This window comes from Schistocerca piceifrons, chromosome 5, assembly GCF_021461385.2.
Source record: "Schistocerca piceifrons isolate TAMUIC-IGC-003096 chromosome 5, iqSchPice1.1, whole genome shotgun sequence".
Classification (NCBI taxonomy): Eukaryota; Metazoa; Arthropoda; class Insecta; order Orthoptera; family Acrididae; genus Schistocerca; species Schistocerca piceifrons.
The window spans coordinates 272767660-272791993 of record NC_060142.1 but is presented as its reverse complement, the minus strand read 5'-3'; the positions used below and the strand labels follow the sequence as shown (position 1 = coordinate 272791993).

The 24334-nt window shown below is 38.8% G+C and overlaps 1 protein-coding gene across 1 annotated transcript in view; it reads right to left on the bottom strand.

The window, feature by feature from the left end:
• LOC124798936 (SLIT-ROBO Rho GTPase-activating protein 1-like) overlaps positions 1-24334 on the bottom strand; it is a 659943-nt gene that overhangs the window by 37823 nt on the left and 597786 nt on the right. The window contains exons 10-13 of the mRNA XM_047262471.1: positions 23314-23526; positions 22654-22759; positions 17393-17617; positions 5890-5960 (exon numbers count right to left, since the gene is read on the bottom strand). Of these exons, the coding sequence (XP_047118427.1) occupies positions 5890-5960; positions 17393-17617; positions 22654-22759; positions 23314-23526 (615 nt within the window). The remainder of the gene's footprint in view (positions 1-5889; positions 5961-17392; positions 17618-22653; positions 22760-23313; positions 23527-24334) is intronic.

The window sequence follows — 24334 nt, the reverse complement described above, 5'->3', positions numbered from 1 at the left end:
GCAGTGCCTACTTATTCCCTGCTGGTCGACCATCCATTCTGTGTAGGATTGATTGAGGACTTTTTTTCACTGCCAAAATTCTAACCTGGCTGCAATAATGCACACCTTCATCATAAAGTACGCTACACTCATGCAAAAGGCAATCTACACAGTGTCATAATGCAGTTTATTAACAAGAGTCTAAAGGAGATATTATTAGAAACAGTGCATGCTATCTTAAGTCCTTATTCCAAAGAATCTCCAGTCCATTCCATACAGTTCCATATATTACAATCAGGAGTCCATGAGAATAGCACCACAGCCCAAGCAATTACACTCGCCACTAGTACTTCACTGCACGCACCAACACACACAGTGAAGAGTGTCAGACTAGCCTTGTGTCGGCTTAAATGGTGGAGTTTGGTGTGATGCTGTCAAATGGATCAGCACCATATGATTAGCAGTGTCAGAGCAGCCAATAATGTTCTCCAAGCTACTCTGTTTCCTTGGTAATGCAGAGGCACCTCTACAAACTGAATGACACAAATTCAATCTGTGTTGCTCAGCAATGGTCACAAACAGCAAAATTTCATGAACAGGTTTGTAACTTCTTTCCAGGCCTGTAGAGATGAATGAATGGAGGTGTAACTACCAGATATGGTCTCCAATTGGAGCAGGGAGTTTACGTTTTTTGGATTCTGAAGTGATAGATAGCCTTGTCTCAGGGCAGGATATTGGCTGTTAGTTAAGCAAGAGGAAGCAGCTGATGAAGATTCCATGTCTCAGCTGATGAAGATTCCATGTCTCATAGACCAGAGGTGCTAACTATCAAGTCTAGGATTGATGAGTCTATTTTCCCAAATCTGCCAAAATTGAATTGTATGGGAAATTCATGACATTTGCTAAATGTTGGGTACAGAGTGTGGTAGAGTGGAGTAATGGTTGAAAACTTTCAAATGACTTTTTGGTATTCTCCCAGTATCATTCAGTGTGAAGTTCTGCCTGAAGTCAGCACTATCCATAGAAGTATCTTCAGCAGGAGAAGGAGATGACCAACAAGAAAGTTGAAATGAAACTTCCTGGCAGATTAAAACTGTGTGCCGGACCAAGACTCAAACTTAGCATTTCGCGGGCAAGCGCTCTACCATCTGAGCTACCCAAGTACGACTCTCACCCCACCCTCACAGCTTCAATTCTGCCAGTACCTCGTCTCCTACCTTCCAAACCTTCCTTCCCGAGTTCGAATCTTGGTCTGGCACACAGTTTTAATCTACCAGGAAATTTCATATCAGAGCACACTCCGCTGCAGAGTGAAATTCCCATTCAAGAAAGCTGAAACTTGAGTAAATTCTAGCATTCTTTCATGCTAAGCCTGACTGGTTGAATGGCCCCAATGTTTAACCCATATCAGCGGCTACTTGGAGCTCAAGATATTGAAGGATCAGTCAGCAGCTCTCCTACCTAGAACAGATGTGCTGTTTCATATTTCCGAGTTTAGAATTACCGTATTTACTCAAATCTTAGCCACACTCGAATCTAAGCCGCACCTGAAAAATGAGACTCTATATCAAGGGAAAAAAAATTTCCCGAATCTAAGCCGCATCTGAAATTTGAGACTCGAAATTCAAGGGGAGAGAAAAGTTTTAGGCCGCACCTCCAAATCGAAACAAAGTTGGTCCATTGTAATATGAGACACAATTCAGGTCGAATGAATGACAATACATCTACAGTAGTTTGGTTTGAATCTTAAGCTTAGCAGTTAAGCTTTACCGGGTAGCCATTGCTATGCGTCAGGGACTGCGTCCGTATTTATACGGGTACCCTTCCTTTTTCATGTGCTTCGTCTGGTTTGAATTGATTGCTTATTTTTCTTTGATCTGATAAAAGCCGTTCTCTTTTGTTATATGTGTTTACGTCACTCTAAGCTGAAAATTCATTACTGTACTGTGTCACACATTGTTTGTTGCATTCTGATATTGAGTGTTTACGGCCTGTTGCCGCTCGTGGCATGGCTTGCTTTTGTGCACGCTACCGCCGGAGAGGAATCGCCTCATTAGCGAAACAACGGCAAGAGACTGCTATTTGTTGTTACTTACACTGCTGCTTTCTTTGATAATGATCAACAAGAACCAAATAACAGACGGCGTATGATAGAATATGTTCTGAACGAGAGTTTAGCGAAAAATTTTCTCCATTTGAAAATCTTTGCAGCGCCTCTTTAGTACATTATATTCTGCACAGAAATTAGAGTAATCTTAGAAATGAAGCACGGTAGTTGACTAGGTTTTTAAATCTGACTGTATCACTACTAGGCATAAGAATAATACGAATATAAACATGACATGATATGTATATTCTTCCGCGTTTGCTGTTGTCTCATTCTAGTTTCGTAGTTTATTAGGCAGACAGGATTTAAATAAGATAGCAGCAAACACGAAACAATACATGGCAAAATGTTTATATTCGTATTATTCTTATGGTGAAGAGAATACTGCATGTGATTCACAATTCACAGAAGTTCCTATTTATTTATTTTATTTCATAACGTACACTTGGCCATATTGACAAACATCCCAAACAGTCTTGCCAGTCGGATTTTCGTAGTACATTGAAATGCTGCTACATTCGAAGATGAACAATACGGAATTTGTATTTACGTCTTTGGATAACGTATGAAAATGCAGTGGTCGAAACTCGGGGAGGAGAAAAAAGCTCGTCTTCCACCTTTCTTTTAAATTTATTTACTGACGCAGAGGTTTTGGCGCCAGTATTTATCCTTGTGCCTGCGAAGCATGCTTGTGTAGCGCTACATATATTCGACGGCAGAAGTTAGTTGTGGCGGCACCTACCAACATTTTTCAGAACTTCCGCTTACTTTGCACTCAATTCTAAGCCACAGGCGGTTTTTTGGATCACAAAAACCGGAAAAAAAGTGCAGCTTAGATTCGAGTAAATACGGTAGTGACCCACACTGATCGATAAACTGTTCCTGCCAGTACGAAAGGTTTACAAGAGTTCGGAATTGTGTTTCCTGTGCACATTCTGATCAGCCTTTTCTCAGTTTTACTGACAAGAGTTGCAGCTTAGTACATGCACATATGACTAGTTCATAAATGGTTTGTTTTAGGCTTTGGAGCTATTAGCCAGCTGGAGGTGTTGGTGATTGAAGAGAGAGACTTGGCAAGGCTTAAGAAACACAAATAAACTGAATTTGTTTCCATATCTCCTTGAAGCATTTTTGTGACACTTGAGACTATTGATCTAGACAGCTTTGAACTGTTATCCTGTTTTGTTCCTTCCTAAGATCCACAAACTCCATCATCCTGGCCATCCCATAGTTGCTGGCTTCAAAGCACCCATCGAACGTATATCTGCCTTATTTGATCAATATCTGCAAGGCATAGTAAAACGACTTCTCTCCTATATTAAAGGCATCAACCATTTCCTAGATCTTGCCCGCGAAAGTCAAAGGTCTCAATTTCAAGTCTTGGTCCAGCACACAGTTTTAATCTGCCAGAAAGTTTCATACCAGCGCACACTCCGCTGCAGAGTGAAAATCTCATTCTGGAAACATTTCTTAGATCGTCCAAAATCCATGCCCATACCACTCCCCACCATACATGCCTTGCTTGTCACCATCAATGCCAACTCCCTCTATAATGGCATCCCCCACATACATGGTCAGTCTGCTGTTGAAACTTTCCTCAATCAATGTCCACCTGATTCCAAACCTATGACATCCCTCCAGCTCACCTTAATCAACTTTATATTTACCAACAACTACTTCAACTTTGAGGGGCAGACATACAAACAGATCAGCAGTACGGCCATAGGAACAAGAATAGGTCCTTCCTACGGCAACCTTTCCGGGTGTTGCTTGGAGGGGCTTTCCTGGAATCCATAAGCCTTCAGCCCCACGTTTGGTTTGGATACACTGATGGCATCTGTTATGAGGACTCATGGTAAGGTTGACAAAATTACTATAGTCTCTCAATATATTCTCCCAATTAAATGTAACATGATCCTATTCGACATCCCATGCCACTTCCTTTTATGTCGATCTCATCCTCACCAAAGGCCACCTACTTCTGTCCATATTAATCTTTTTAATACACAACAGTAGTTACATCTTGACAGTTGCCATCCTTTCCATGTCAAACGTTCCCTTCCAAACAGCATCAGTATTCGAGGCAAACTTTGTTCAGGTACAGGCTCTTTACAGTAATACACCAACATTCTCACTTCAGCCTTCACTGGATGTAATTACTCCATCAGCTTAGCTCAAAAGTGGATTTCCCAGGCCATCACATTCATTCCTGGTACAGCTGATCCCTCCGAAAAACAACTTAGGACTACACCACTTGTCACTCAGTATCCCGGTCTTGAATGTATTAATCAGTTTCTTCAACATGGTCGTGACTTCCTACACTTATGCCCTGAATGAGGCCCATTCTGTCTGAGATTTTATCCACAACACCTACAATAGCTTTTCATCACCTTTCCAATCTCCGCACTATCCTTGTTAGACCCTATGTTCCTTCTGCACACATCTCCCTAATCTACGACTCCTACCCCTGTGACCATCCCTACTGAAAGACTTGCCATATACACCCTCCTACCACCACCTATAAGAGCCCAGTAACTGGCAAAAAATATACTATCAAAGGGAGAGCCAACTGTGAAATGACACATCGTGTACCACCAGTTACATAAACACTGTCCGGCCTTTTACATTGGCACGACTACCATCAAATTATCAATTAGGAAGAATGGGCATGTGGAGAGGATGTATACTGGCAACACACACTGTCCTGCTGCAGAACATGCACTACAACGTGACAGTCATGACCCCTGTGCCTGTTTCACCACACGTGCAATCTGAATTCTTCTGCAAATGGGGACTGGCGGTACAACATGTCTTTTGTTCTTGCCACCCACCTGGCCTTAATTTACATTAATTTCTTTGGTCTCAGTATTTCTGCACAGTAACGATTCCTTTCTTCAATCCATTTTAGTTTTCTGAATCTTTCATTTTTCTGACCTGTCCATTTTTCGCCTTCTTCCTCCCACTTCTATCACGTACAATGCACTCAGCTCTTTGCTCTTATTAACTCATGTGGTAATCTCTGTCTTGCATATTACCCTATCTTCCACCTTTAAGTTCTCAGGTTTTCAAACCTCGCTCAGTACAGTCCCCAACAATCAGTGTCTCCTCCTCATTCTGTCTGGCAAGTCTCACTTAACCTGGGGTTCTGCATAACTTTTCTGAAATCTAACCCCTTTTCTAGACTTTATCAGTCCCTTTTCTTCACCCCTATCCCTCCCTTTCGACCCTTCTGCCACAAGAAGGAACCACTGTCTCCAAAAGCTTGCATATGTAATATCTTTGACACATGTGTTCTCCTGCCGCCGTTTGGTGAGTAAATATTCTATCTAATTATATTAGTAACTAATACGACAGATTTTTATTGCATTTTGGAATGATTATTTTGTTGGTAGTAATACAAACTACACAATTCTCTGGTGCATTGCTAAGAACTAGAAAGTGATAATATGAATAATTCTTGGTCATGGAAAAATGAAGTTTACAAACTGCTTTTAACTAATTTTTAAGACAGCTCAATGAAGCTATTTTTCTATGATAGCTTCAACTCTTCCGGGATTCTCTTCTATTCTACATCATCTACATTACAACACAAAATGTAGTGTCAATTTTGCTGCCCACTAAACTTCTTCTGACTTTATCGTAAGAATTATTCACCTCTGCAAGTTTGGAATTGAATAATACCACAGTTTCTTATTCAAATAAAACAGTATATTGTTTCATGTACCCTAGCAACAGCATCTTGTACTATCTTTACAATGAGCTGTCTTTCCCTCTCCTAACCTAAATTTATTTGTTTCACATACCGTCCTCTGAAGGATACACTTCAGAATCCATGTCCTCCGGGATATGGTCAGATGGAGAGTCACCAACATCACTGAAACACATTAGATAGTTTGAATTGTGAACATAATACAGTAGAATCAGGAACTCGTCAATGGGCGTAACGTATTTAGTTCATAACGAGTAACAAAACAATGTCATATCCTTTAAATATTTTTTAAAAAATAGAATCATTCTTAACAGCTTATTTTTGTGAAGCATGAGTACTTCAACCTTCAGAAACTATTTTAAAAATTACTTTTATTTTTGTTGCAGGTTTCCCCAAGTTTAATTTAATTTGTTTATGATGATTACTACAAATTTTGTTATGTTGCAACGTCCCAATTCTTATCTTAGTTAAGATTTGGCATATGAATAAGGGACTTACAAAATAAGTTCTTTAATGGAACTGCTTGGAGATTATCAGATACATATAGAAGAGAAAAAGTTCTGAAAGTAAATGTCCACTGAAGGTGCCCAAGAGTACTTAACTTATATATGATAAAATAAAATGCTTGGTTCTTTATTTCACTTCTACAAACAAGTGTCACCGGATATCTAAATCTCTGCACCAAAAGTCATAAATTTTGAAATATTCTGAACAAATAGACTCTAAATATCTTCAATACACCGCTAGAACAACAGATGTGTTCAAGTAAATGTATCAATATTCTAAGAGCAAAGTTCACATGTCAAGAAAAAAATGCCTTAACTGCTTTTCCTAACACAGAAACATATTGAAAACGTTGCTTCAGATTGACAAAAAATGAAGAGCCTTGTAAATTCAATTACAAATTATCTGAAAGGTTTAAAATAATAATAATAATAATAATAATAATAATAATAATAACAATAATATAATAATAATAAATTTTAGATCTGCTTAACACATCTGTGATAGCTTTTGTTTCATAATTAAGCTTATTTTATTGGAAAAGGAGAGTCATGTTTCAGGTTTTGTAGAAAAGAAAAATATGAACACAGTCATGGCGAAAGAAACTGCAACAAAACCCTATACCTGTAATCCTCGTGGCTGAAGTTTGCAACGAATGAATGATACATACTGCAACAAATTTTGCATAACTTACAGTAAATTCAGTGAAAAAATACAAATATACATGGTGTCCCAGGAGGAATGATCAATATTCAGAGATATGACAGGAATGAACATTTGAAGAAAAAGGTCTACTAAACATGCACACCTGACGTACTATGAGCACTTTTCCAATAGAAGAACGATTAATTTCGTTCATCGTAATCTATTTTTTGGAAATCATGCAATGTGGTTATATTTTATCTAATGAAAAACTGCTCTAGATACATAATTTTTCTTGCTTAGTACAATGCATTTCAAGAAATTATTGTAATTTTAAGAGCATTTGTTTACATAAATAATTTTTGCAACATCCATGTTAAAAAAAGCTAGACAGTGAATCAGTTAATCTTTTCAAATGTTCCTCCTGTATAAAATAACGCAACTATAGTCATTTCCTTAAATATGTTAAGTTCCTCTTGGACAGTACTCAACATCTGCAACAAAACTGAATATAAACGTAATCAATAATGTAACCATCAAACAATAGTAAAATAAATTTTATAACTGACAACTTTACGTAGATAACATAATTTACAGATAAAATAAAACCTCTGACAGTAAACAAACTCTTTGCAAAACTATACTGTCGTAATCTCTGTAACATGTTCAGATTAAAAAAAAAAAAAGTGCGATATTCTGTGTAAACAAGGAGGCTCAATACTCATTTGCAGACAGACAAAAACATTATTTCTAACATTAGCACATAAAAATTCCCAAGATTTATTTTTTCTAACTTTCTGACTGAAGTATACTCTCAAAAAGACAACTATATGAAAGAGAAGCAGAAAATCACACATTCAAAGACGACAAAATATATATACTAGGTCTACAACTTTGCTTCCGCCGTTTTTTCTCGAATGGCTTTATTGGGAAAAACTTACAAAAAAAATTATGATTCATAGCACTGACCATTGCTGGCCACTACATTCTTCCAACTTTTGGATAGAATACGAATCCCATGGCGGAAGAACTGGGCATCTTTTGTGGGGATCCAGGAATCGATCCAATTTTGCACTTGTCCATATGATTGGAAGTGCTGGTCAGCCAGACTGTATGCCACTGATCGAAAAAGGCGGTAGTCAGAGAGAGCAACATATGGAGAATAACGTGGGAGGGTTAGGATGTCTCATTTCAACATTTCCATGTATATTTTGACGGGTTTTGCAACATGGGGTTGAACATCAACAAGCTGCAAAATTACCTTTACACGTCTATCGCTGTATTGTGGCCGTTTGTGTTTCAGTGCTGGGCTCGAACGCATAAATTGCTTTCGATAATGATGTCCTGTGACTGTTTTCATCTGTTTCAGTAGCTACGAAAACGTTCTGTCTTCCATCATCATGCCGGTCTTCGACATCAAAATCACCATTCTTAAGCCATTGAAAACATTCTCTGCACGTTCTTCCACTAATAGTTCTTTCACTATTTCTTATCCAGCATTTTAAGAGCCACAGCCGCAGATTTCTTCACGTTGAAGCAGAAAATTAAGACTTCCCGCAAATGGCGAGAAATTCGACTAATATTTTTATGGCATTAAGTTTACGGATGCCTAAGCTTATTGTATTACACCTATGACCAACCACATGAATTCCACTTGCCGCTACTGTGATCTATTGCAAAATGGTGGAAGCAAAGTTGTAGACCTAATATATGAAATAAATGCATTTGAAAAAGAGAATAAATTCTCAAAATACATTGTGTTAAGCATAAAAAATTACATAATTGGTGAGGTTTTCCACTACTGAAATTAAGAAGAGATGTATTTGACAGTAGTGCAGATGAACAAATGCTAACAGCCTTTAAGGTATCCATCTTAGATCGATCCCACACTCACTATGCCCCTGGGGCGCTAGCCCAAGCGATCTCCCGAGGCCATTGCCCCGGGCGAATTCGTATGCTATTGCAATGACCGAGCCATATCGCTTAGCTGACCATGCGGTCCGCCCACCACACCTCGCCATGCCGCTGTACGCGTGCTTCATATAGAAGACATACCGGCGCGTCAGCAGCAGTCAAAAGCGGTCAAAAGCGGTCAAAAGCATTGATCCAACAGAAAGCCGTTAGTCAACAGACATAAGGCTACAGCGGATCAAGATGGATGGTCAACAGCAGCAGACAAAAAAAAGGAGAGCGACACGTCCACACTATTTAAACCCGAGTGAGAAATTTAATTTCTTTTGTACTGCTGTTGAAAATCATACCAAATGTTTAGTATGTCATCGGACTCAATTGAACGGCACTTTAATACCTGTCACAAAGATCAGTTCAAAAATTTGTCGCAAGAGGAATGCCAGTCAAAGCTTGAAGAACTGAAAGAAAACTTCAAGCAGCATTACAGTGAAGTAAGTGTTTCCTATCATATGACTTTATTATTTATAAACATGATAAATAAAACTATATTTTATAATCAGATATGTCACTTAGCAATGTACCATTGTCAAATATCAGATTGTCAGCAACAAGGAACATTTATTTTCGGTTAATTTTTATATTTGGTTTGCATTAAATCGCGTTGCACGGACATAAGGAAAAGTTCCAGGTATGTTTTTTTTGCCACTGCAGCTAAAGATTATTGCAGGCTACTCATTGAAAATCGTTTCAATAAAGACATGTCGCTGCTCAATAACACGTTGCCTGATGTGACAGTCTTCACCATTCCACTTTCGCAACAACTTCGTTAGAAAGAAGCTTGCTGCCACATCTCTGCACTGGCGTTTGTCCTCACCATGAAAACCACTAGTTCGCCTATTGACTTTACGACGACTTCAGTGGAAAGAAGCCTGCTGCCTCATCTTTGGGACGGTGTCCAAGTTCACCATGGCAACAAGTGGTTCCAAATGGTTCACTAACAGGCCTTGAGAGGGCAACCCATGTACTGCCAAACCGAAGTTCATTTATCCTACATATTTAAATATTTTTAACGCTTCTTAATTGACAATAACTGTTTAATAAGCTAAGTTTAGTGTGTGTATTTTTATTTCATGACAATGTTCTTTTACCTGAGAAATTTTACATTGTTATTTGAGTTATAACTCATTGGTTAGTAATGACATCATGCCATCAGAAATGGGCGGAGCCTCCATTATATATAATAAGACGTGCACTGGTTTCTCCAGTAATGATTCTCCAGCAGAAAGAGGTTCCTACTCAATGGTAATTCGTCGTTTTATAGGTTTAGTACTTTATGTATTATGTTTAATGTTTAAGAGGTTCCTACTCAATGGTAATTCGTCGTTTTATAGGTTTAGTACTTTATGTATTATGTTTAATGTTTGTAGCCCTCTAAACAGAGCTTTGTATACGACTTGTAGGTCTGAAGATGATCACAGTAGTGGTCAAAACCGGTCACCTTAATAAATAAATTGTGATCAAGACTGTTTTTAATAGTAAACAGTGAATCACAGATTAGGAGAGAATTCGAAAAGAGAAAAGATGTATCATACAGGGAAGAGAAAGAGAAGACAAGATACTTGCTTTCTATCTGTACCGCCTTCTGATCACCACCAAAGACAAAATATTACCTTGGCTCTGCGAAAGCCCCCTAAAAACTGAACTGTAATACCACCACCCCATGGGATCCTGTATCCTATTCCAGTCTCATCTCCACTCTCCCAAAGAGGATATATTATTATTATTATTATTATTATTATTATTATTATTATTATTAGTATTAGTATTATTGGTGTTTTGCCCTTAAAGAGCGCATTTGGACTAAACTACATGGCCAGTTCCTTTTGCTGCCTTCCTTGCTGCCCAAACTTCCGTCATTCGCTCGCTGTATTTCTGTTTCCGGTGCTCTGTCCATGCTTCTTGTCGGCTTTGTGTCTTCAGCTTCATCTTGATTGCCTTTTTGGTTGCCCATATTTCTTTCATCTTCCAGCTGTGATCTTGCTTGCGTTCTTCGGTCCATTTTACACCTGTTCGTTTGTCACATTGTATCTCATGTAATTTACTTTTCTTAATGATGTTTCTGAATTTTATTCTCTCGATTATTGTGTCTGCTGTTATGTTGAGTTGGTTCAGGTCGTTTTTTACCTCTGCCACCCATTCGTTGTTTCTAGTGGTTACCCAGTCAAAGATCTGTTTGGTCAGTCTGTGTGATGGCATTCTGTATAGGTGTCCATAGAATTGTAGTCTGCGTTTTCTAATCTTTTCTGTGATTGTCTCCGTATGTTTGTATAGTTCCTCTGTAGGTTTCTTGATCCATATTCCATTGTTGTTAGTTGCGCCAAATATTTTCCTAAGTATTTTCCGTTCTACTTTTTCTAGTTGTCTGATACGTGTATGCCCTAGGATTAGTGTGGTCTCTGCTGCATATAGTGCCTCGGGGAGCACCACCGTGTCGTAGTCGTAATTTGGCTTTTTGTGTGATAAACTTCTTGTTGTAATGATTCCACACTACTTTGTATGCCTTGTCCAGTTTAGTCTTTCTTTCTTCGTTTGAGTCTCTGTTATGTCCACTCATTTGTAGTGTTTCACCAAGGTATTTGAAGTTTGCTGTTTTGTAAATCGTGCCATACTTTGTATTCAGAGAAGAGAGTTTCTTTGTGCTCATAAACTGTGGCTTTTCGTAACAGATCTGTAGTCCAGTTTTGAAAGCGATTTCGTGCAGTTTTTCAGTAGCATCTTTCGTTTCTTTTATACCTTTCGTGACAATCGCCAAATCGTCTGCAAAAGCCAGGCATTTAATCTGTAGGTTTCCTAAGGTTATCCCCTGTTGAGATGTTTCCCATTCTTTTATTACCTTATGTAACATCAGATTGAAAAGGAGAGGTGAGTGGCCAATGCCTTGTCGGACACCTGTGCGAATTTAAACGGGCTCTGATAGTTCCCCACAGAAATTTACTTTGGAGGTCGTGTTGGTTAAACTTTGTTCTATGATAGCCCGTGTTTTGTTGTCTACTTTGTATTCTGCTAGAATTTTGAAGAGAGTTTTCCGGTCGATAGTGTCATACGCTTTTTTGAAGTCAACAAAGGTAATGATCAGGTTCTGTTTGTGTTGTAAAATCATTTTCAGGTTTCAAATTTGTTCCGCACAAGACCGCCTTTTACGGAAGCCTGCTTGGTATTCCCCAATCAAGTGGTTGGTCTGGCATTCTAGTCTGTTTAGTAAAGCTTTAGAGAGGATCTTGTATGTGACCGTTAGTAGGGATATTCCTCTGTAGTTGTTCGGGTCAGTCTTGTCACCTTTTTTGTGTAGTGGGTGTATCAGGGCAGTTTTCCAGTCAACAGGAATTTTCATGGTCTTCCAGATATCTTCCAAGATCCTGTGGATGTCTTTGGTGAGTTCTGGGTCTTGTAACTTCCAGATTTCCGCGATGATGCCGTCTTCTCCTGGTGCTCTACAATTCTTGAGTGACTTGATTATTTCTTTAACTTCTTTTAGAGTTGGAAGTTCACTGTCTGGATTGTACGTGCTCATTCCTGTCATCATTTCTTCCATAGGGGGGACCGTGTTGAGCAGTTTTTCAAAGTACTTTGCCAGAATGTCACAATCGTTTTTGGCATTGGTTTCTAGGGTTCCATCCGGTCTTCTGAAGCACAAGTTGGGTGGTTGATATCCAGTCATATTTTCTCTGAACGTTCTGTAGAAGTTTCTTGTATTGTTCTTCATGAAGTCCGATTCAATCTCCGTCAGTCGCCGTTTATCATACTGCCGTTTTTCACTGCGAATGATTTTGCTTGATTGCTTCTGTGTTTTCAAAAAGTTCATCCAATTCTCTTGGGATTTATGGCTACTAAATTTTTTCCATGCACTGATTCGTTGGTCAATAGCTTGGTCACATGTGTGGTTCCACCAACAGTGTTTCCTTGTGCGTGGTGCTTGTGCTAGTTTCATGGCCTCTCAGATTCTTCCTGAAATTTGTGTCCAGTCTGTCGTTTTCTCCATTTTAATTTTGTCTAATATTTGCGTCTGGTTTAAAGTAAGGTATTCTGGATCTGGTCTAACAATTTTGTTCTTCTGGAGCTTTTTCTTGGGCAAAAGACGAATCCTGATCTGTAGTAGGTGGTGGTCTGAGTCGAAGTAGCCTTTACGTGTGTCTATGTTCAAAATTTCTTTTTGTGAGTATTTCTGGACTATTACGTGGTCGATTTGTAGTTCTTGCTTTCCACTGGGGAATTTCCATGTGGTATGTTTCCGTGTAGGTTTCTTGAATTTTGTTGACATAATGGCGAGGTCGTGGCTTTTGCAAAAGTCTATCAGGTGTTTTCCGTTTTTGTTGGTGTCCTTGTGTGGAGTATGTTTTCCTGTCGTATGTCTGTATATCTTTTCCTTTCTGAGTTTAGCGTTGAAGTCTCCCAATATTATTTTGACTATGTGCAGGAATCTTTCTGATAGTTTCTTCAATTGTCGTCCAGAAGTCATCAATTTCGTCCGGATTTTTCATGTTGTAGTCATTAGTCGGTGCATGTGCATTGATTACTGTGTGGGATTTGTTGGCTGATTTCACTGTGATGGTGCTGATTCTTTCGTTTGGTGACGAAAAGTCGATTATGCTGTCCGCGATGGACCTGTGTACTGCAAATCTGTGCCAAAAAGCATGAAGTTTTTCAGTTGTCTCGATGGTTTTCCTTTGTATAATCTGAAATTCTCCATGTTGAAATGATCTTCGTCTGTGAATCGTGTTTCTTGCAGTGCACATATTTTGATTTGAAATTTTTCGAGAGTGTCTGTCAGTTGTTTCATCTTTCCTGTCTTCATCAGTGTGTTCACATTGAGTGTGCCGATGTAGTGTTTGTGTTTGGTCTTGAGGGAGTTTGAGAAGCTCCGATTCTTCTCATGATGTCCATAAGCCCCCGGAATCCGATGCTCACGACGATCCCAGTCTATTGACTGGTGCCCGGGGTAATGATATTTTTCTCGTTGTACCATCATGATGTTTAGTAGTTGGATATATGGCATGCTGCTGAGTACAACCTGACTTTCCAGGTCAGGAGGTTGGTTGAGGCCGCCACTGACATGCGGAGCAGACGCCGTTTGTAGCCACCCACTGTGGGAACAGACGCTACTAGTAGTTTTGGTCCGCCCCGAGTATTTCCTTTCCTCGGTACCACCTATATCTAGGAGGCATTCCCATATATATATATATGTCTGCTTGTGTCTGTGTATGTGTGGATGGATATGTGTGTGTGTGCGAGTGTATACCTGTCCTTTTTTCCCCCTAAGGTAAGTCTTTCCGCTCCCGGGATTGGAATGACTCCTTACCCTCTCCCTTAAAACCCATATCCTTTTGTCTTTCCTTCTCCTTCCCTCTTTCCTGACGAGGCAACCATTGGTTGCGAAAGCTAGAATTTTGTGTGTATGTTTGTGTTTGTTTGTGTGTCTATCGACCTGCCAGCGCTTTTGTTTGGTAAGTTTCATCATCTTTCTTTTTAGATATATTTTTCCCACGTGGAATGTTTCCCTCTATTATATTCATATTCATATATATATATATATATATATATATAAAAACTACTGTACCATCAAAATTTACACACAGTACTACTAACAAGCACAGGGCAGGAATAATTCATGATTAAAGTTCCAATATTTCCAAGTCATAGAGAGACAGATACTTTTATGTTTTAAAAAACCAGAAATTGTTTGGATCCCTAATAAATATATGACACGAGGATTTTTCAATCAGAATCAAGTGCACTCATGTTTTTAATTGGTGTTAGTTAACAGAATTGTAATTACAGCCATATAGAAATGTAAAATTTCACTCATGCGAATGTCTATGGAACACAAGAATAATGTTTGAGGTTTTTGTGGTTAAATCAAATAATCTCTTTTCGATGTTAAAAATTTCGCCCCAGCAAAATTTCACTTCCTCCCCATGTAACGTAACAAAGAAATTTCGTTACAAAGCTAAGTTTGAAACATCACATGTACTGACAGCTGCCCTCTATACTGTGCATGGTCTCTTATTGTTCAGCTACTCACAGGAGGACACATTTTGGGGAACTGCTAGTAAACTGAGTCCCACAATACAATTATATATTGTATTAATTACACTCTCCCTCTCTTTTAGTTGTCCTAAACAATTGTGCACGCAGACAAGAGCTATACGCTGTTCTGATATTAAGCACAGTGTACGATCAGAAAAGTTTGTCAAGTTTTCTGTTTTCACAGTAACTGCAAACTGTCACAGCATGTACATGGCAAGGATAAGAACTCTGTATTGAGTTACATTATTTTTTCGTTCCTTTCTTTTCTTATATATAAGCTATATCTAAACTGAATGAGTACAGACAGCACCAAAGGTAAATTAAAGAGTTGTTTTGTGGCAAGGAAATGTTTTGACACTTCATTACATATATGTATGAAACAAAGTAAGAAATATGCTCTTCAATTTATTAATTCATGTATCCTCACAGTTTTGTTTCAAGAAGTGGTAGCGTATGGAAGTATGTTTGGAACCGTCGTACCAGCACTGTTAAAAATGTGAATTTCAACCATACCTTAAAAGTGTTATAAAAAGTTATTAGAAAAGCAAAATTTATTCGCACGGTTAAGAGGTCAACTTCTATCTGTTCATCATTTCACTCGCTGCCGAGATCCCGCATCAAGAGGTTTGGTGCAGACAAGAAGAATTTACATGGTAACTGGAGGGGTGTTCCTGCATTGACATTGTCACAATCAAGGAATTAATATGAAGCAGTACATAATGCAAATTATGTTTATTGACATTGTATGTATTGATACTAAAGGTCTGTTGATACTGGTACCAGTTAAAAGTTCATCCAGGACTGTGCACAGATCATAAATTACCTTCAAATTTCTTTCAACTATTCTTTCCAATCAATTTTTCCAATTATTCAAGCAATTATTCATCAATTTCCATTCATACATCTCTATTCAACTCCCCCAATAGGCAGACACAACAGCTCGATCCACAGCATTTAAACCAAGAAACTCCTGAAGATGGAGGCTTGCACAACACACAAGCAGTAGTACTATTGCACAACAGGTACTACCCTAGTCTCCTACCAGTACACATTCAATACATGGGAGATCACTGGGCAGACACCTATGCAACAGTGGTTTTGTACCTTCAATATGTCACTCCAACTGAATGATGCCATGCTGGAGCTATGGACATCCACCTATAATGATTGTAAGACCCTGATGAAGGTCATGAAGGACTACGTAACTGAGGAGCCAATCAGGACAGAACTACATAAGGATACACTAAAAGTGATGGTACTCTTACAGGGGTTGCTATGGATGTCCAGTGTTAAAACAGTTTGTAACACAATGCTTAACCTTCGATGTGATGCAGACTGAAGCTCCAAAATTGAACTAATAACAACAGATCGGCAAAGTTTATTCTGGAAATTGATAAGTTTGTGAACCCAGAAGATTACATCAAAAACATCTTCACGCTGGATGTAGTAGGGTTTGATGGCAAGGTAAAACCTCTCCCTGATGGACCCAACGCTAAGTTGCAGTGCTGTAAGTGTCCATGACAGCACTAAATACTGCCACAATTAAGCAATATGCGTCAAATGCGTTGGCAAACATGACAGCTGCAACTGTGCACGAAAGAAAGAACAACAATAAATGTGCACCCACTGTGGTGCACCACACATTGTGAACTGACATGTATGCAAGGCATTTCCAGGCCACAGCAATGCTAGAAACAAGACATATGGAAAGGAAGAACATCAAGCAAACTCAGAAGAAATCACTGAGGAGGAGGAGGAGGAGGAGGAGGAGAAGAAGAAAACAGAGGAGATAGCATGGTAAGCACGTCACACCCCTTCCAGCAAAGCACACTGGTGAGCCAGCAGTAAACTCGCATCCCTGTGCTAATCTAAAACACTCCACCAATGGTTGGAGAGAGGAGGGGGAGCAGCCCCACTGTGCGAGGTGAAGGCAGTCAGTGCTGGAACGCCAACAGCCAAAAGTTGTCACAATTGTTGAAGGCAATGCAACAACAGAAGACTGTAAGATGTGTAGCACAGAGCTGTAAGTTAAGATCAAAGAACTCGTTGATACAGTTAAGAACCTACCATCAGCTCTGAGATAGGATAAATGTGTCAACCCATGCTACAATACAAAAAGCACAAAAGCATTTTGTCCTAGCCAGGGTTTTATTGAAGGTTACCCCTGACCATGTGTTGGGACATCCATCCCCTCTCACCACTATGCAAGAGCCATAGCTTTCTGCCCTTACAAACCTATCAATAAATTGAATCAAACTAGAACAATGTTTGTTAATACAAGGAACCAGAGTTCCCGATGTGCTCACTTTCCCCATTCTGGAAAAGGAGTGAAAAATGTAAAATAAGCATGGGCGTGCGCACACACCCACACGCACAGAAAGTCTTAACACACGAAACATAAGTCACTTCTCTTAACAAGTGAAGTGTCAGATAGATTAATAAGCAGAAGTACTCACTTTTCGTCTGGTTCTTTGCTAATAAATTTCTCATACACAGGCCCTCCATCAAGTGGAAATATATCCTCATGGTAAAGTATTATGTTTTTGATGAGTTCGTTAACTTGATTCTGGTACTGTACTTGGTACTGCTCCTTTTCTTCTGGCACAGGTACCAATGTGGGACCAAAGCAAATTGCCAAGTTGTATGGATCCATCATGTTCTCATCGCTGAACTCTGAAAGACTATTAGAAAAATAAGGTTAAACACTTATTAAGGCAAAAAATGTATGCTAATTTCAACATTTATCGGCAAAGTAACAATTCACTGCACAGCAGAGGCACTGGATGTTTGACAGGAACATAAAAATGCCTGAAAATACTGGTAAGTTATTGGATGATAGCCTTTATAGTTAATAGATACACCCACCTCGGCCACAACCACAGAGACATGAAATATGTACAAAGTTACTGAAAATTTGATGTGAATCAAGGCACTGGAAGGAGTGATGCTCCTCCCCCCCCCCCCCCCCCTCTCTCTCTCTCTCTCTCTCATCTCTCTCATCTCTCTCTCTCTCTCTCTCTCTCTCTCTCTCTCTCTCTCTCTGTGTGTGTGTGTGTGTGTGTGTGTGTGTGTGTGTGTGTGTGTGTGGGGGGGGGGGGGGGGGGGGGGGGGGGGGGGAATTTGTGCTGGGAGACCCTCACTTCCTAGAAACACTGATTTTACAGGACAATCAGCATACAAACAAACACAGGGCTGGCATGTAGAGGTAACAAGTCATTTAAAACAATACCAAATAATTGGAACAGATATTGTGTTGTTACAAATGACAAAATACTACTTACAATACTACTGTAAAGACTACTGCTTGCTGACTAAGGTTGGCACTTAGCTGAAACAAGGCAAATAATAGCAGACTTCTTGTAACACCTCCACACCCAGAAGACAGGAGGAATGATTTGTGTTCAATACCAACTCAACAAGGCTGTTAAGAGACCCAGCATAGGCTTGGATTTTTTTAAGGGTGGGGAAGGAAATCTGCTGTGTCCTTTAAAAGAAACCATCCCAGCATTTGCCTGGAGAAATTTAGTGAAATTGCAAAAAATCTACATATGGGTGGTCTGATGCAGATTTCAACCAACATCATCCTGAAGGCAAGTCCAGTGTGCAAACAATTCCACCACTTCATTCTGTCCGACACCTGTAATCCTCCAGACAAAGTGCTACAGTATACTGTGCATATACGAGGGTAATCCCAAAAGTAAGGTCTCCTATTTTTTTAATCAAAGGGCACTGCGCCAATTGAAATCCATCGCCAATTGATGGAAGTGTATGGTGAATCGTGCATGTATGTCAAAAATGTTTGTAAGTGGTGTAGAGTGTTTGCAGCTGGTCGGACCAAAATTCACAAGGAACAAAGGAGCGAGAGACCGTCCATTTCTGAGGAGACAGAGTTGAAGGTTGAGCAAAGCATGTGTGAAGATCGGCAGATCACCCTGGATGATATCTGCACGTTGGTTCCTGGGTTTTCCCGAAGCACCGCTCACAGAATTTTAACGGTAACGTGTATGCAAGATGGGTGCTACGCATGCTGACTGAGGACCACATGCGGCAACGAGTTGATGCTTCCCCGTGCATTTCTTCACTGCCTTGCAGCCGAACAGGACATTTTTCTGGGCTCAATTGCCATGGGTGACGAAACCTGGGCATACCACTTTACACCTGAGACCAAGCAACAATCACGCCAGTTCATAACTTTCTGAACAGCACGGCGGCGAGCTGGTTTGACATGGGCATAGAAAAACTGCCACAGCATCTACAAAAATGCATCGACAGAAATGGTGATTATGTCGAAAAATAGCTATATGTTCCAGCTGTAAACTGATGTAAACCATTATAGAAATAAACAGGTCTATATACTTATAAAAAAAATAGGAGACCTTACTTTTGGGATTACCCTCGTAGTATCCAATGTTAACCGCATTTGCATAACTTTCAACCTACTCCAGCAACTGTTCTGGCAGCTCATTAGTACAAATATTTTTATGCCTCATTTACTGCCACAGCAAGGGTGATGTATAGAATGTTACATGCAATTATGAATTTCGCCAGAGGGTAATGACTGAACTTTGTTGGTTGAACAGTTAATTTTCTCGTGTGTGTTTTGAATATGCAATGTTTATTACAACACGGTTTATGTGAGGTTATTTTCAGTGAGATTGTCCTCTAAAAATTCAAATTAATTTAGTATCAGAATTGTGAGCCACTGTTACGACAGACATATCTAATACTACACTATTAAACTGAAAGCCAGTTTGTACACTGAAGGTTCTCATTCTGAAAGAAAGACAATTTAATAGAACTGTTCCATTAATTATCTTGTCCAAATACTGCCAAAATTCCACAAGACAATGTGATCTCCCTAGCAGAAACCCTTGCCCTCCAACTACATCATCATCATTCTAAAGTCCTGTAACACTGTCAACCTAATGTAAACCTGTAAATCTACTACATGCGGTGACATTCTAGCACTGAGCAGCCCAGTAGTTTCTTAACATACCTCTGGCGAACTGACCCACAGATGGTAATTATTTAACCTTATTTCCAAGAACCTGTAGAAGTTTTAGTTTGCAGTTTTAGCACTACACCCAAATTCAAACACATAATCACACTGGACTTGTCACAGAATTACTTTCCTTCATCCAGTCCCCACAATGGAAACACTTCTTTGCCACCTACTTCACTGTCTGGTACGAACAACAAGAGAGTGCAGGATGGGACTCGTCAATTTGGCTCAAACTGTGCCAGTAGAAGCAGTAGATGACCCTTTCAGGTTCCTAGAATATCTCACCTGAGTGGGCCATACGGAAATATAAAATGGTTTCAAAGGATTTTCGAACAGAGTATGGCAAAATTTTAACAAACAGTAGTGTGGCACAGTGGTCAAGTGTTTTGCCTGGCTATAATATGGTTTGGTTTCAATTGTTATTGCTAACTAACGCTCCATTTAATTTTATTCCTTGTAAGGTTAATCTATTAATTATAAAACTTAAATGTATTTAAACAGTTCCATTCCTACATGTAAAATTAATGTATTCAATTTCATTACAATGAATTTTAAATTAGTTGATTAATTAATATATTCCAACCGAAATTGTTTTAAATAATGCTTTTGTGGTTTCAACCATTTTCTGACTTTTGTAACGGTCAGTACAGTTGTGAACAGTGCCTTGCCACATGTCTGTAGTGATTTTGCATAAGAACCTAACATTTTATTGAAAAAATGCAAATTCAACAAGAATTTTCTATCAGTGAAGTGATTAGTGAAAACATTAAAAATACATCTATTCATGAATATTTAAAACAAATATTCACCTGTGCTCTAAATTACACTTGTTCAGTTTATAAACAAAAAGGACATGATAACAGACAATCATCCTGCATCTGTGGGTCTTGCAGCAACAGCTATGGGTCAAGCAGAAGTTCATCAATTTTGCTGACACTTATCCAAAATGGAAGTTCCAACATTAAAATCATGATTCCTTATCAAGGGAGTGGGAGGGGGGGAGGTCCCACTTCAAATTTGGAGGAAAGTAATAGAAGGTGTTGGCACTAAAAAAAAATAAATAAAAAAAAATCACAACATTTCATTCATCAACTCTGAAACATGGGAAAGATTTCAGGCTACATGAGGCTCTTATGAACAACTGGCAACAATGAACATTACAACACTAGGCAAAATAGCAATGGCATTCTCATATGTGTCAGAAAAATTTCAGTTTACTGCTAGGGACACTTGGGTAAAAAACTTCGAACATTAACATGATATAAGGCAGCAAAAAATCACCAAATTTGTCAGCAAAACTGATGTTGCAACTTTTGAAGAAACAGTGGAAGCAGCAGAGAAGTTTTGTATACAGATGGACCATATAGTGCCAAACTTCCACCTTGATTATGTAATTAAAGTTAAGCAGACTGGTTGACCATATGAATCTATGTATAACAGGATACTGGATTACAAAGGTTCTAAGTCACTCTCTCTAAAACCACCCACACTTACAAAGCATAGTACAGTTTAACCATTTCCGGGAAACTGTAGCCAATAATTTTTTTGTGTGGAAGAGTCTACCAATAAATTTGATATTCGAGCTGTTGGTATCATCAACAAATTAGAAGAAGAATATAAGAATGTTGTTGCTAGATGGTCCAAGTCAGGAAAACTAACAAATGATCTTTATGCCAAATTTTTGGAAACAACATTAAAACCATATGTTGCTAACAACAAATTCTTTCTATTGGTGGATACATGCGGAGCCCAAGCAGATCTGACACTGTGTGATGAGACATTCAGCAATGAAGAAGGTGACGTAATGTGTACAACGCAGATCATTCCACTCAAATGCAGTCCTCTTGCTCAATCCTATAATATTTCTATCACCAAGTCAAATACCTAATTAAGAGACTACAAAGCTCTGCCCAAGTCAAACACCTAATTAAGAGACTATAATGTGATGCTGAATTGCGAAGACAGTGAGAATTATCAACAGGAGAAGATGCAATAAAACACGAGGTGAGCTCAAAATGTATTGGGATTTCAAGGGTTGTATTAGTCCATGTCACCTGATTTTTGATTGTTTTCCATTGTTGTGTTGGTAAACATATCTGAAACGTACCTGTACACTGGTAGCGATATAGGATGTAACGTTTGTTGTCAGTTGTCAAGAAAGGTACATAGGTTTGCTTGTGAATAATGATTACTGATTTGTTTTAATAATGGTTCAGCAAATTTTGGTATAAAAATGGAATAAAATGTAACAAAGTTTTATAAATAATGCTTCTGGTGAGTCTGCAATGAATAAAACCACAGTTTACTAGTGGTATAAGCATTTCCAAGGGTTCTAAAAACTTTAAAGAGCCATCAAACACAATCACCCAAATTGGAGAGACCCATCCCACACACTTTCCTCGTAAGTCAAAGTTAGGATCCAACTTTAACTTGCCCTATTTGTGCCTCCTTCCACGATCCTCTCACAGTCCCACTTAAAAAGCCTTCTAATACTCTTCTGTGGCTAGTTATTAAATCAGTAATGTTGAGATCCTGCATTTGCCAAACACTTATTTTTTGTTACCACTTTCTTTGGTTTAACTACAAAAGTCATAGCAACAACAACTTTGGATTCAAATGATGCTATATACTGTGTTGCAAAAAAGCTTCATAATTTTCATTTGTGCAGTTTACAAGTTTTTCATATAAGGAAAATTCAGAGAAAGGTCTACTCACTGATTCAGAAATGCAAATAAATATCTCATTACAATAACCACAGATCTAGGAAGGCTCTGGACTAGTTCTCGCATTTTCACAACGAACTCATGTTTAGACTCCAGCTCTGCAACAAATAAGGACAACATTAGCAACTATTATTATCGGCAGCAGTGGCACTGACATGACAGAACATTTGAATGTCCAGCTGCTAGCCTCAAAGTTGTGACTAACCAGAAACAATAATTAAATATATTTGTAAATCTGATGTAGCCTGACAGAGCACACTAAAAGATAGGAAAACTACCCATCCACTAATGTCATGCGCTCTCTCTCTCTCTCTCTCTCTCTCTCTCTCTCTCTCTCTCTCTCTCTCTCTCTCTCTCTCTCTAAAAAAATACATACAGACTTCCCTATTCTTTAGTGTGGAGTGGAGTCTGGCAAAACTTTCTTACGTGTTTTTTTTCCCCCTACTGAAACAAACAACTGCATGTAACCACTAAAAAAGAAGTAACTTTAATACACAGACATCTGAGAATGAGAGTGCACACACTGAATTATTGACACTGTGAAGAAAATCGATGGCAGAAGTTAGTAACACGGTTCACCACCTATTTTGAATGACCCTTCATATCTGACATTAACTTTTGTTTAAATTAGAGATACCATGTAGTAACTCACGTGCCAGTTCCATGAAATGCTCAAAATATATTATTGGAAAGAGAGGTTCACGAAGCTCTCTCAAGTATAGTTTGAGCACTCCTGCCACTGAATTTATATCCGAGGCATCAGTAACATCAGCCAGTGGGTCTTCTCCACGTTCAAATGCATCCCTGAAATTGTTTATCTCCACTTGGGAACCAGACACTCTAAATATTCCCTGATGATGAAGACCTGTAACAGTAATAAATGGTAAAAATTCTAGAAACTAAAGCGAAAAAGTAGACAAAGTAAATAATAACATCAGATGTTTGTTAGGAGCATTAAGCTCACATTTACTAAGATCTGGGTACACAGGTACGGGAGGCTGATAACGTACGACATTTATGACAGAAGGAGAATGACATTACTTATTAGGTTTATAGCATGGTACTAGTTAAATGATTGGATTTTTGTGCGCACCTTGCTCTGTCCTGCTAACTGGAATACCTACCCAGTTATAAGGAGACTAATTGTCTAATGTAGAATCTGAACCACAAAAAATTTCCTTTTGAAGTCCTACAGCATGCATGCTTTGTAAGACACAAAATCATAGCTGATAGTGAGCTCTCACTAACAGTAACAGATCAACATCAACCATCTTTCTACTGTTATCTTCAATTACTGTGTGGTGAGCATTTAATACAAGAGAAAATTTAGGTCCTGGTGCAGAATCTTTTGATGTGGAAAAGTCAAACTTTCTTGTGCGACAAGAGTCACTAACACCTACAAGACTCGTGAAGTTTAAACATTGGTTGGGCCTACAGGAGAACATCTTTTCTCTTATGTATGTCACACAGTATTTGTTTTTGCTCTTGATATACCAGTGTATGTGAAAATGTGTGACTGACTCAAATTAGCTTCAAGCTCTCTGTAAATTCATCAATAATGTAGTGTCGAACTATATTTAGCCAACACATTAATTTAGATGTTGTGTTGAAGAGCCTGCACAGCACTATCAGCAACAAAAGTAAGTCAATAAGTACTCATGTGAATATAAGTG